General features: G+C 44.3%; 1 protein-coding gene across 1 annotated transcript in view; it reads right to left on the bottom strand.

Moving 5' to 3' along the window:
• Positions 1–13803, bottom strand: part of LOC147187677 (runt-related transcription factor 2-like) — a 38689-nt gene extending 24886 nt beyond the window's left edge. The window contains exons 1-2 of the mRNA XM_086100687.1: positions 13290–13803; positions 12991–13098 (exon numbers count right to left, since the gene is read on the bottom strand). Coding sequence (XP_085956813.1) covers positions 12991–13048 — 58 coding nt within the window. The 5' untranslated portion in view covers positions 13049–13098; positions 13290–13803. The remainder of the gene's footprint in view (positions 1–12990; positions 13099–13289) is intronic.
• Positions 13804–14094: the final 291 nt, after the last annotated feature.

The raw sequence follows: 14094 nt of genomic DNA, 5'->3' as shown, positions 1-14094 counted from the left end.
ATCAGATAAACAGGAAATAGTAAGAAGAGATTTTTGAGGCTTTGGATCTTCCGATGACATTCCGGCCGAGCGCCATTCCGCAATGCTGAACTCTTGCAACCCGGACCGGCAGACTCCCGACGGTTTTCACGCTACCGCTCGACTACATGAAGAATTTCGGTCTGGACCAAGTGTGAAAATGGCCCCCAAAGCCACGTTTTCCACCAAGCGGTCCAGTTCGGTTTGCCAAGGTTCACTTGGGTAAATCCTGAACCCGATCCTGGATTACATTTGCACTGCAGGGCGGCGAATAGCAGCTTTAGCGTTATCTCCTTATACATCGTGACAACAGTGAAGCAAGATTGAGGAGTAACAAAGAAGTTAAACATGACACGGGGCCGTGCCGCATGAAATTCTTGGAAAACGTCTGGGAGTGAGCGAGTTAATCACATCAGGCGGCGAAAAAGTAGCGCTACGGCGCTGGTGTCTTTTCTCATAACATTCCCGTCGGCTGTGCTCCGACGCCAGCGAGTCCCAGCGGGAACATTATCGTCAAACTTTGCGCCTCTCAAACATTTCACGCTGTTGTATGATGGCAGCGGCTTCGGCGGGATGCGGTCGCGAACTGACACTAAAATTGCGCGCGTGAAATACGACCGACTTTAAATCTCCCCGAGTTGGATTTCTTTTTAGCCTCGTAGATCACGCGTAAAATCTCAGGAGAACGGGGATAAAAAATAAAAAAAAGGGACTCACGGACAGACAATTAAAGCATCCATTTTGTCTTTTGAACAATGCCAGTCAAATGCTTGACTTGCTGCCAAAGAGACTTTCAGGCGACAAGCAAACAAAAGAAAAGGAGCAGTCAGCGTACAGTCAATGCCGAATGAAGATTGAAATGTTGACATTTTTCCTTTTTGTGAAGTGTTTTATTGGACCTCTTCTGTTCTTTTCTTTTTTTTAAACTCTTTCTTTGCAGATTTTGCTCACTTAACTTATTCTTTTGAACCCTTTTTATGTATTCCGACTTCTACATGTACAGGAGATTCATTTTTGCCATTACAAAAAAAAAGATTTCAAATATTTTTCACAATGCAATGCATACTTATTTTGTCATGTTTTATTTATTTTTTTACATGTTTAACATTTTGTGATTCTTTTGTTTACTTTTAAAATAATTTCAGATTTTGTAATTGCTGCTTGACATTTGCTTAATTTCTTTTAAAAAAACATTTTCTTTTGTAATTCTGTGACTTTTTTATGTAGTTATTTTTGAAAATATATATATTTTAGATTTTTGGGGATTGATTAATTTCAACATTTACTTTTAATTTTTTAACATGCATTTATATTTTTCTAATTGTTGTATTGTATCCATCCATCCATTTTCTAATCCACTAATCCTCATGAGGGTTGCGGCTTTTTTGTTGTATTTAATATACATTTTATTTGTTTATTATTCATATGGATTTTTTAAAACTTTTCACTCCCAAATATAAATAAAATAATAAAATATATTTTTTCATTTTTTTTTTCCAATTGACATTCAAACATCCTTTTACAGCATTAGCACCGTTATTGATACTTTTATTATTAAAACATGACGTAATGCATACATTTCCGATGAACCGCAACCACGGACGAGCGTACATTTGTCTATTTGACAGAGATCTTCTGACGGCTATTTTGTAGTGGAAATGTGGTCAGAAGGAAGAAGGTATCCATCATTCTGTAAGCCAGAGGATGTTCTTTTCTCCCAAAAAACAATCACAGAAAATTACAGCTTATCGCTGCCAGAAGCTGTCTTTAAAAAAAAAAATGTAAAAAAATGAAACCCACAGTCAGCTCTTTCCTCTCGCTATGCACCCACTGAAAACAACATTAGGTATATGGCACGATTATAAAATTCTTCTTTTATGGAAAAAAAAAAGCATTTGACATTCATTTTTCGAATAATACGTTTTTCGAAAAAATCCTGTCACCGCTTGACTTCGATGTTTTATTTTATTTTTGGGAGGGGTGCTTTGGAGTTTTTTTTTTCATAATAAAGAAAATTGAAGACCTCTCCCTCTGTAGGTGGGAGGTGGGAAATGGTGAATATGACACACTGACAGGAATTTGAGATATAAAGCAGAAAGCTGAATTTAAGATCTCATGAACCTGAAGCATTATTATAATTATTGTTATTATTATCAAGGCCAAATCTTTCAAAATGAAGACCTCTCCTTTCGTACAGGGACCTTAAGGAGTGGTTATTTATCTTAGTGTTGTATTCAAATGTTCAGGAATATTTTTTGATGTACAGCAGACACGATTTTAAATGCCATTTCAATAACATTGAAGACCTGCCCCCCCCCTTCTGTAAATTTGAACGCGAAATATGTGGGTCATTATTTTGAGTACCGTATGAAATTCAGCATTTTGGAGAGCGAGCAAATTTAATGAGGCAAAATGAATCTTTTCAAATGCCACGTTCATAAAATTCAAAACCTCTCATTCGGTGAACATGACCAATGAGGGAGGAACGCCTGTGTTGCATTTTAAGATTTTTTTTCAACATCCACATCAGCCCTGCCTGTTTGTTTTTTTCTGATGGAAAAAGGTCAGAAATAAGCAAGAATCTCTATTTGCATCACATGTGTCAGCAAAAAAATAAAAAGTAAAAAATGGCTTTTCTTTTTTGTTTGTAACGAGACAGAAAGCGCCGCAGACAACAAATGTGACAGAAAAGCAGGACGGGGGCGGAGGAGGCACCTCGTTTAACTTTGAATCGGTGGAGTCGCTCGACGTGGCATCTTCAAATTCCATCAAAAGCGTCTGTCACTCTGATCAACTATTCCCGCCTCCTCCACCTTTTGCACGTTCAGCATCAGGAGTGGAAGGGAAGGGGAGGGGAGGGGAGGGGGGGGGGGGGGGGGGGACAGACCTACTTCCTGTCAAGAGCGGCGCAACAGTTTGAGGGAGCGAATAATAAGACCAGACAGACAAAGCCGACTTCAGACGACTGTAGCGACGGCGAACAGCGACGATGTCAGAAAAAGCGAAAGGCGGAAATACGGCAAAGCGGCAAGAAAGTATGCCTGATGTTTGCCGAGTTGCCCCGCAAGCAGTAAAAAAAACGCCAAAAACTTCAACATTTTACTCACGCAAACTTTGACAACATTTGACAGCATTTAAACACCAGACGGATTGATTCAAATGTACGATGTAATCGTGCCTGCTGGTTTTTAGAAATGTGCTGATATTGTGGATTTGTTAAATACGAAAACAATTTTGCAGCGAACGCAGAAGATACAGCTTTCAAACGTAACGTCGGTTTCCGCCTTCTTATGCTAGTAAAGTTGAGCTCCAACTTCCGATGAAATCCACACGGGCGACGAGAGCGCATCCCGCGAGTGCGTCCGATGCCGAGCGGCGCGCCGAGGATGATGACGCAATCACAGAAAAGTTTATTAGGGGTAATTAAAAAACATAAAATGTCCTCATAAATGCCAACAATCTTTTTTTTTTCCCCCCTCTCATGATCCGCGGTTGACAAAAATACTTGGAACATTTCTTGGTAAGACCGCAGGACCAAATGCGATAATCAGCCCGCTAACGATCTTCTCGATGTGAACATTTAATAGCGATTTGGGATACTTGGAAGAATGTCACGGCATCCAAATATTGAAACGGTCCAACCTCCTGCAGGGTGTGAACATGATTTGTAATTTGTGAAATGTTTGAAAATGTTTCACCGCCAGCTGTCATCGTGTGCGAATTTATGAGATAATTTTTTATAAAAAGATGATCCGAAAAACATGTTGCTGATGTAGTTTTGTGTAAACGTTTTTTTTTTCCCCGAAACTGAATTATCATCAAATGGAAGGATTAGGCTCATAAAAGGTTGAAGAGCATTTTAGATTCATCCTGAAATCTTATCGGAGAGCCGAGTAGCCATCACGTTTTGGATTTTCTTTCTCCTCCGGGAGGGAAGTCGATAACAATCGGAGTGCGTTTGCAAAACCGCCACACCGCCCACCAGTCAATATGAGCCGCATGTTCTGTTCTCACTACAAAGGCTTCACTTCCACCTGCGCGCACAAGCGCGCACTCCCTTTTGGCTCTGCGGTCCACATTCGAGTTAATTACGCACGTGAGCGTGTGCCACAGGTGGTACGCCGCCCGGCTCCGTTTGTCATCGCCCCCCCCCCCCCACCCCACCCCACACGATGGCGTGGGTTGAGGAGGAGGGTGGAGGGAGGAAAAGGGGCAGCGGGGCCAAACGCTCGCCCCCACGTCGCCAGATGGGAGGTGTTTAAAAATAAAAAAAAAGTCTGCATGTGGTTGTTCTCACTTACGCAACGAAAAACCGTTGCGCGGAAATTGGAAATAATCCATATCGGGCACCACCCGTTGCAGTCATGCACTTGTATTTGTTGCACGGGCCTCGTTTTAAGTGTAAAAATAAGATAAGTGGGTTTTAGGACAAATGCATGCACATTTTTAAGTAATCCGAAGCCTGTGTGGGTCGCGCCGCAGATGAGGCTCACGTTTTGAGATCCTTCTCATGTCAAAAAAAGTCAAGTGCTGTTAAGACAATATGCGCCATAAAACTGAAATTTTGATGGTTAAGCGATAAGACTTTGGACAATGCTGACATCTTGCTTTAATTGCTTTAATTGCCGTCGCTATTTCGAACAATAAAACCGTGCACATGGTGACTCTGCAGTTTTACTGCCGCGTACCAAACAAAGCCATTCTTAACGGCCAAACAGGTGTAAAAACTTGTCAGCTGCTATTCATCGATTGAAGTAAATACAAATTTTTCAACCTCAGCCGCAACACAGCAAAGACGATAAAACCTCGCGTATTGCGACGTTGCAGTCCTCTCGTCGGAGTGCGCCAACAACTGCAACTGGCATTCCGAACCGTGTAAAAAACGTTATATTCTTACGTTAAAAAAACAACAACAAAACGCTTATTCGTAACAATAAACCCGATAAAACAATCATGGTGGCCGTAAGAACAATGTATATGCTTGAATCTGGAGTTTAACTGCAGGCGGAAGGGCAAAGTGGCCACACAGCCCTAAAAAGGAAAAGGAGTGGGCGTCGCCATAGGGGGTGCGTTTGATCCGTTAGCGTGCGTTGCGGGCCGGGTGGGTAATTTGAGCAAAATGTGTTATTAAAGACACCCGATGCCCTCGGCTGCACGTCCGCAATTGTTCACATACACACACACACGCACGCACGCATGCACACACACACACACCTTTCTCTTCTTTTCTTTCTCTTCTGAGTTATCCCCACAACCCCTCCCCATCCCACCCAGTGGCATCTGCTCAACACTAGCCGGCCCTCATGGTATGCACATGCAAAGGCGCAGAGACGGAGGCGGTTTAAAAAAGAAAAAGAAAAGAGGAGCGTGGGGGGGTGGATTGCTTCCAGGTGGCAGTTTGAGTGAGAGCATTAATCAAGCGCACAGATCTTCCTGTCATAGACACATTAAGCGCACATGCATGTTTACTACTACGACTACGACACCTGCGCACCGACTGCCGGCCTTGGCAAGCATGTGTTTTCGTACAGCGAGCCGGCCCCCACCCCCTGCTCTATCGCGGTTCAAGGGGTCACTTTTGTACGAGATTTTAAAATATCCACAAAACATCCAAATTTGGAGTTGCACTTGCTTGAGGACAAACGAAAACGCTGTAAGACGGAAGCCAATCAAAGGTGTTACTTTGTTTGAATGAAGCGAGCATTGACGCTCTTGGATGTGAGCGGAATGCTTCAAAAAAAGGGCTTTATGATGTGAATTTTTTTTACAAAGGACAGACATGTAACGATACCAGTATTAGAATCAGGCCGATATTAACCTAAGTTTAAGGTATCGGATATGTGGCTGCTGCTGATACCAGCCACCGATACCACCGATATCGGTGAGCACTCAAAGAGTGCACAGTTGCACCGGTATGGGTCTGGAGAAAAGTGGTATCCAACATTCCCATTTGATCATTTCTACTGTTGATTAATTTTGCAAGCTCTCTTTTGAATCACAGACAAGCAAAGACCCCGAAGGCAAAACACGACTGAGGTCATTACTTTGGTGAACCAGCCAAGGCTTGACAAGCTCGCGAACAACTTGTCGTCTTGGCGCGAGTCATCAGAACTGGCCGGGAAACACATACTTCCTCTTTTTCGTAACAGGACAAGTTCAAATGCAGAAGAAACCCCAAAATACTTTGACATCACGTTCTGAACAAGTTGCTCCGCTGGTCACCAGAAGTGCAAGTTCAGTTTGTACTGAAGACAATCCAAGAGGAAAGCCATCCCAAGTCAGGACTTTTGTTTGAACGAGGCAAGGGCAACCCCCGCGTTAGCGACGACTCGGCATATTCGTGAGTGGATTTCAAAGACTGCAATCCATGTTTTCGGCTCCGACACCTCCTGCGTTTCCTCAGCTAAAGAGTGGAAATTACCTCCAAACACGGTTAACATCCCACCTATGTCGCTCCTTTCATGACCCGCCGCTAAGTAAGTTTACATCGGAGGGGATGCCGCATTCCTGCCAGACTAAACCAACACGGTGGAAGGCTGACCTCTTCCATCCCTCGCGGCGTGAAACAGGTAAGGCCTTGTGCGTCACCGCTCTCGTTCACATCATTACGGCCCGAAAACAAACATCCACGAGGCCGCGCGCACTTTTATATGCCTTCGTCGAAAGGGGTGGAGGGGGCGCGTAGGGAGTCTTGGAACTTGTGTAAAAGTGTAAGACGGTTTTCAAACAATTCAGTGTTGGGACTCTTGATGCTTCACAGCTTGGTTCTACTTATATAAATGATTTTGGACCACTTACGTACTTTTTTTTGCATAAGTTCTAGCTTCATGCTGCGTGTCACTTGCAAGCAAAGTTTACTGTCAAACGTGTCAAAACGACACTGAGGGCACGCAACTCTAAATTCGGACTCGACTGGGTGATCTAAAAAGAAAAATAGATCAAACACAGTCACTTAAAAATCAGTGACCCAAAAATGGCCCGTCAACTACGAAATGTTTCGTCATGTTTAGAACACCCGGATGGACTCTCCACTCCCAAAAGTGCAAATCCAATGTAAAGTGGTTACTTACGTATTACTCACAATCCAGCGGGCACCATTTACAATAACTAAACTGGAGGGAACCCCCCCACCCCCGGTTGACACACCTGGTGCTAAATGAGGCAAGTCCAGATGACAGGAAAGCACCGGATGCGTCTTTGATTTATGAACTTGATTAGAAAGGAGGTCAGGAATGATCACGCCTTTGTTGGCTGTGTTGACATTTTGAAATAACAATAAGCAATAAAGCTGGATTATTCAGAATTTTTTTTTTTTGCTGCTCAGAGGTACAGTTGTGATCTGTATCATGGCTCCTTGCATCTCTCCAACAAACCCCCAAAATTTGAATGAAAAGGTCGCAAAGTAAAATGAGGCTCCTTTCTCATTGACAACGAGGCGCTCTAAAACCCTGGTCCACATGTCGGCTTGTCAAGTCAGACTTTCCCTGTTATTTTTGCCCTCTTGGCGCTTTTACCTTTCACACATGCATGCACTTAAGGCTGACAACGAAACACTCTATCCGAAGGGAAGGTGCGTTTTTGGGGTGCACGCATTGCTAGTTAGCTAACTGCGTGTAGCTGGATAAGGAACAACATCATTTGAGGCATTCCCTGGCAATCAGGAAAACAGATTCACGCTATATCGCCTCAATTAAATACTACATAATTCTCCGTCTTTGTAAGTTCCCTGTTCAAAAAAAACACAACATTTATTTAGCAACTCATCTCCGACTCTTTGGTCTTGAATGACCACTTGCATTTTGTGACAAGATCTGGAAACACGGCTGTGGAGTCGGAGTGATTTGAGTGAAAAAGCTTCTTTAAAAGACTTCCTTGTCTCTTCAAAAGCAGCTGACATAGAACCATCTAGGACCTAAACTGCGGCTCTTACTGGAATCACGTGTTTATATTCAAGCATGAAAATGACACCAGGCCGCTAATTACCGCACCTTGACAATCACCAATTAAAACAACATCACACAAAGCCGTTATTTGTCCCCGCAGCCGAAAACAGTATCACGCAGACATGCCCCCGATTAGCCCGCGGGAATTACACGGGGGAATCATAATGTGCGTGGCTAAGAGGCGCTAATAGCTCATGGGACTCACAAACACACGTGAGCTATTTTGGGGACTTAAATAACACGTTGGCGGGGCCCAAGAGGGCCTCCATTGAGGACGAGTCAGAGCACAGTAGCTGCCACTGAAGCTCTGCTGTGTTCCAAATTACCGCTCAATGAATGCGTCTCTGCTGGCGCTTTAAGATGTGACAGGCTTGCGGTTCGCGTGAAGCGTCGCTGGAGCGCTTTGTCAATATCCTTCAGATGCATCTTCAGGTCCGTGAAGTCTTTGCCCCCCTCACTACCAAGACCATTTGTAACACGAGCACTCGGAGAAAAACTGAACACAGACGTCAATATTTATGACTCAAGTTAAATGTTTTTCTTTTCGTTCAAGTTGTGTGCTCAGTTGCCTTACGAATGAGGACAAAGATTGTAAACTAGTACGTGGCCCTTAAGCTGGATATCAAATGCTATCCTTGATCTAACCTTTGGAAAATCATTTGAGCATTTATTTGATTTCACCGATATCCATCTTAAAGACCCCGTAAAATGAAAATAAATGTCAAACCGTGGAGACGCGTCTTCACAACTCTGCTAAATTCGAATGACTAATAAAAATGGCCAAGTACATAAAATGAGCCTCCAAAAATCATCGTTCTCAAACGCTGTGGGCGTGTCTGCTGAATTCACCGAAGCCACGCCTTGTTGAATTTCTCAACTGTCAATCAAATAACAGTTGTACGACCTGGAAAAACGATGCTACTTTGTTCAGCATCATGCTTGAACGACAAAAATAGATCGGCTGAAAGCCTCTGGTACCTTCACCATACTGTATACCACCCGGTCAGCGAGGGGCTTTTCCACGCTGTGACAACGAGGCGCTCTAAGGTGGCCACGCCAGCACCAAGCTCATGTCGTGTTGACTTTAAATAAAAAAAAAAATTATACCTCACTCTCCTGCCTTTCTCTCAGTTACAAACACATACACAAAGCGAACAACAAAGCGCTCTAACAGCATCCACGCCAGCAGACTAACCGAAGGCAGGATTTGCAGGTTACAAATACGCCATTTCGCAGCTAACCTGTATGTAGGCCATCAAGTTCTTATGAGCCCAAGTGCATCGGTGGGCCTCATTCTAGCTAAGGCCAAGCAAAAAATAAAATAAAATAAAATAAAATAAAAATTAAACATCAAAAAGGATTTTCATACATGAGTTCTACGGCGGCATTTCAGCAACAGACACCGTCTCATTTGAGTTTTCCACCTTTATGTATTTGCAAAGCTTTTCTTTTTTGATCCTGTCGACCGAGCAGCGTCCATGCGATGATCACTGCCCCACGACTTTTAATGATCTATTTGCAATTACATTTTTAACAGGGCCTTTATGTGCTCACCAGACAGGGGCTGGCGCTCGAGGGGCTGCCACACGAGTCGAAGACTTTTCTGTCGCCTCCGCCAAGCCAAAAAATGTATTTTGGGCAATTAAATACAAACGCAACGCCAAGACAAATCTTCATGGTGATGGGAATATTTCGCTAGCGTCGTCTTTCTAGCGGGAATGCGGCGGCGGTCCAAATTAAAAGTGTCCGTGACGGCAGCAATGTGGCGCTAGGGCAAACAAAACAAAGATTTTTGCAACTTGCGTTCTGGGCAAAAAAAAAAAGAAGAAGAAACTGACGCCACCACACACACACACACACGTACAAAACTTCTCCCCCCCCCAAAAAACGAGTCCAGCAGGAACAAGTTGAGAAAACATCGCGGACGTCTCGGATCTCACACACGGGATTTAAGTTGACTGATGATGGAAAAGATGATTAATCCTTAGTGCTCTCAAAATATACATAGCAATTTACATGTCAAACGTGAGCAAAATCCGGGTTTCTCAAACTGGGGTTCGCGAGCCATTCCTTGAGACCCGCAAAATTATTCATCATATGTAAATATGGCCACTTGCCGGACAATAAAACAAACATACTGTACTTAAAGCACTTAACTCCTCCCTGCCGAACTGTGGACCAATGAAAAGTTGCGAAAATATGACTACTTCTCCTCGTTAAATTTTGGCGTGAATATTTTAACCCCTTCATGCACCAATAATGGTAAGCTGCAACCTGATAACCGAATAAACTGTCCACTGTGGCAACCGCTGTCGCTGAAAGGGTGGATGGGTGAAAAAATATAACTGTACCCTCCGCCGAACGTAGCCTCGTCATTGTTTTCGTGACATTACGATTTTTCTCGAAAACTTTTCAAATCCACCGGCATGTACGGGGTACGCAGTAGTTCTGTTTAAACTGGTATTCGGATTATTATCTGATCTTTTTGGGTTTGGAACACCAATCCCAGTCCCCCCCACCCCCGTGATACATAATACTTGTTTTGATTTTGAAATTACAAACACAGTCCGATACTCCGGTGGTCCCGGGGACATTTCGCGGCGCCGCTGACAGATTTACGAGCCAGATGATCGTAAAACGGCGCCGGAGGCGACATCAATCAACGGGACGTCGTGAGAATCGATAGGCGATTGCCTGAATCGCACTCCTCGCTGCCTCCACCCCCCCCCCACCCCCGCCCCCCCTTCGCACCTGAGCATCATCCTGCTTTCAATTTCCTGCCGCACTCGCTCCCCCCCAGCGGGTGAGAGGTTAACGCGGTAATAGGCGGCGGTGATTGGTGGAAGACGCTGGAGCGCATTAAGAAGCCGACGCTGCTTCTGTGGAGAGGCCCCCGCAAGCAGATGTGAGACTTCTGACAAAACATCTTGGAGATATTTGATTTGGACTCCACCGCTCGGGATACGGAGCGGGCTGGAGAGACGCCGGCTCGTAAATGTTTGTTTAAAATTTGAGCGCTCATGTACTATTTATTTGCCCGATTGAGCCGGTCGTCCCGAGACAGCGGGCGCAATGCGAAGAGGCCAGAACAACAACAACAACAACAAACAACACAAGAGAACTGAAAATTCTGAAGATACCATTCAGATATCTTTCCAAATTCACTTTGAAATGAGAAGACGAGCCAACTATTTTCATAACAATGCTTTTGTACGCGATACACGACGCCGTCATGATGCGAAAAAGGCCCGAACGACGACAAAATTGTTGTTTGCAGTACGTCCCAAACTTGTAATCTTGTAGACTTTCCGTGCCGTCTACAACATCTTTGCTTTATGCAAGGCTTGTCTCACGTCGCCACCAAAAATGCAAAAAGGACATCACAGAAAAAAAAAATACATTAAATTAAAACTCCATCAATACGTTACAGTGCACGCAGGTCTGAAAATCATTCAGCTACTGTTTAAAGCTCGCACTGATTCTTTCCAAATTGAAGCCCGGGACTTTCCATGAATTTCCACTATGTTGAAGTTTCACGTTGAGCTCGTCGCCACCACGCGGAAAGACCACAACAAGAAAAAAAAAAAGGGAGCATGAATTACAGAGACGACTAAAAATCACGACGCGACGCGAAGAGAGCGATCTTTTGAACTGAAGCTCGTCGTCTTCTGATGTATTTCCACAACATTTTATGTTATATAACAAACCACCGCGATGCAAAAAGACCGGCACAACAACAACAACATTAAGCACGCGAGCGCTATTTCCTACACATATATAATTAGCACCTTTGGGTTTCTTATGTGTATCTACCTTGTACTTTATTTACAACATGAACTAACTTTTGTCTTTGTTTTTAAATCATTCTATTTTTCGCAGCATTATTGCAATCTTCACGGCACAGTTTTAAGGTTTAGCGTTGCATCTGCGAGAATTATCACAAAAAGTTCCATGTGTGTCAATTATTGTTATTTTATTATTATTATTATTTTTAAACACAAAGGTTTGTGTTAGATTAAAGATGCACATTAGAGCAAACTAAAGACTTTTAAATAGGATGCTGTATAACGGACAAATAAAGTTTCCTTCGCAATGCATGTTGACAAAATGTGGTTCCCAAAACTCCAGCTATGTCTTGCAAAAAAAAAATTAAAAGAAAAAAAAATGTAAAAAGTGAAATTCTTTCAAGGTAGAAACTTCTAACGCAGGTCGACCGTTCAATCTGTCCACCTCAGATAATATAATCACTTTGTCCGCATCGGGTGTTGCATAATGTTCGAATGCGTTTTTTTAAAATTTACTGCAGTGGTTGCAGTTGCCACAATGAGGCACCTGAAATTTCAACTTTGCTGCCCCGAAATTCAGATCATCCTTAAAAGTGAGAAGCTTTGCTTGGGGATTGCACAGGGATAAAAGCGAATGGTTGTCATTGGGCTCATTTGCATATCTCACAGTGATTTTATTTTATTTTTTTGGCAAAGTGTAAAAAAAAATCCTTCGGCTGTGTTCAATTTGATATACAGCAGAAAACAAAACAAACCAGAAAAAAAGGTGTTAAAATAGGAATATGGTATTCTTTTTCTCATGCCAAAATGTGGTTCCTGAAACTCCGGCTTTTGTCGCTGAAAAAGGATCCCTCCTCTGCGATGAAATGAAGACTCCCAAGAGGAAGATCAAAAAGGTGGGCTGACCGCATTTAGAGCAAATTAAATGCAGCTAAATCAGAAGGTGGCAATTATTTTACGCTTTTGCGTTTACATGACGCGCCAAAATAAAAAACAAGCGATAAACTCACTGCAGTCGTCACGGTGGCTCAAATTTGTTACCTGAAATTTGTCGCTTCCCCTCCACCCCACATCTGAAGCTTGACATTTTTTTTTTGGATGTGTGCAAACGAAAGATGGGTTGAATGCGGTTGAACGAGGTTCCTGTCCATGATCATCCAGGATGCTTGACTCCCTCGCATCCGCAACACCTGACCCCCCCCCACCCCCCACCCAAGCGCGTAAGGAATCAAAGCGCTACTCACCCCAGAAGAAGTTCTGCTGGCATGGTGTGACGGTGCTGAAGAGGCTGTTGGACGCCATGCCGGGACCGGCTCTCGCTCCTCGGCGGTTTCTGTGAACCTTGACACGTCCTAAACCGTGTCACCGGTGGGGGGGAGGAGGAGGAGGTGGGTGAAAAAATAAATTTGGGAAGCCGCGAGACATTGCGTTTACGTATCAACTATTCCGATGACCACAAGAATGAAGCCGGCGTTGTTTTTTTTTTTTAATGGAGGGGGGAAATTAAAAAAAATATATAGATCAGATGGTGCGGCGTACTTACTCCTTTAGCGCCCGTCCTTGTGACTGGTGCTGCTGGCCCGCGACCATTAACCATTGACGTTCCGGCCACGTCAAGCCCCGAGCCGCGCGTCTGTGGTTCTGTGGTTGTTTTGGAGGAGCACCTCGCGCAAAAAACCCCAAAACGGCACCAGCGGCTTTAAAAACTGCTTTTCCTGCCCTCCACACGCCGTCACTGGAGAGCCTCGCTCACGTGCCCCCGCGACGTCACCACGGCGGTGGGCCGGACCCTCATTGTGGTTTCCCTTCTCTCCGCCCTTCACTCCTTGTTCCTCCTCCTCCACCTCCTCAGCTGCGCTTCCAGGCTCCGGTCTCCAGCGCAAGCATCTCCCCCATGTGTCAGGAGGCTCCACTCCCGCTTTCTCCCCCCTCCAAAGCTGCTCTCTGACATCCGAGGAGACTGCATACAGAAGCAGCGAGAGGTGGCGTAAAAAAAAAAACTTGTTTGCAGAGGGGCGTGTCCGACGTGAGGAGCGGCTTCCCATCCGAGGGGGTGAAGCCGCCGCTCTGTTGCGTCGGTGACCGCAAAGGTTCCACCGGCCGCCATGTGCCTTTTGAGCCGCCGCGTCAGGTGCGCGCAGAAGGCGCGGAGGGAATGCGTGGAATGAAGATGAGAAAGTCGCTTCGTCACCGACTTGGCGGTGACTCCGCAGAAGAAGCCAAAGGGGGGAGGGATTTAATCCCAGCGGCAATATAGACAGTAACTTGGCATAAAAATCTTAATAAAAAAAATAAAAAACAAGTTTTGAAATGATGTACAAAAAGTACACTAACTACAATGTTAGTTT

This window comes from Hippocampus guttulatus, chromosome 20 (genome assembly GCF_054856545.1).
Source record: "Hippocampus guttulatus isolate MCC_2025c chromosome 20, RoL_Hgut_1.0, whole genome shotgun sequence".
Lineage (NCBI taxonomy): Eukaryota > Metazoa > Chordata > Actinopteri > Syngnathiformes > Syngnathidae > Hippocampus > Hippocampus guttulatus.
The sequence above is the reverse complement of the archived record's forward strand: the minus strand, read 5'-3'. Positions and strand labels throughout refer to the sequence as shown.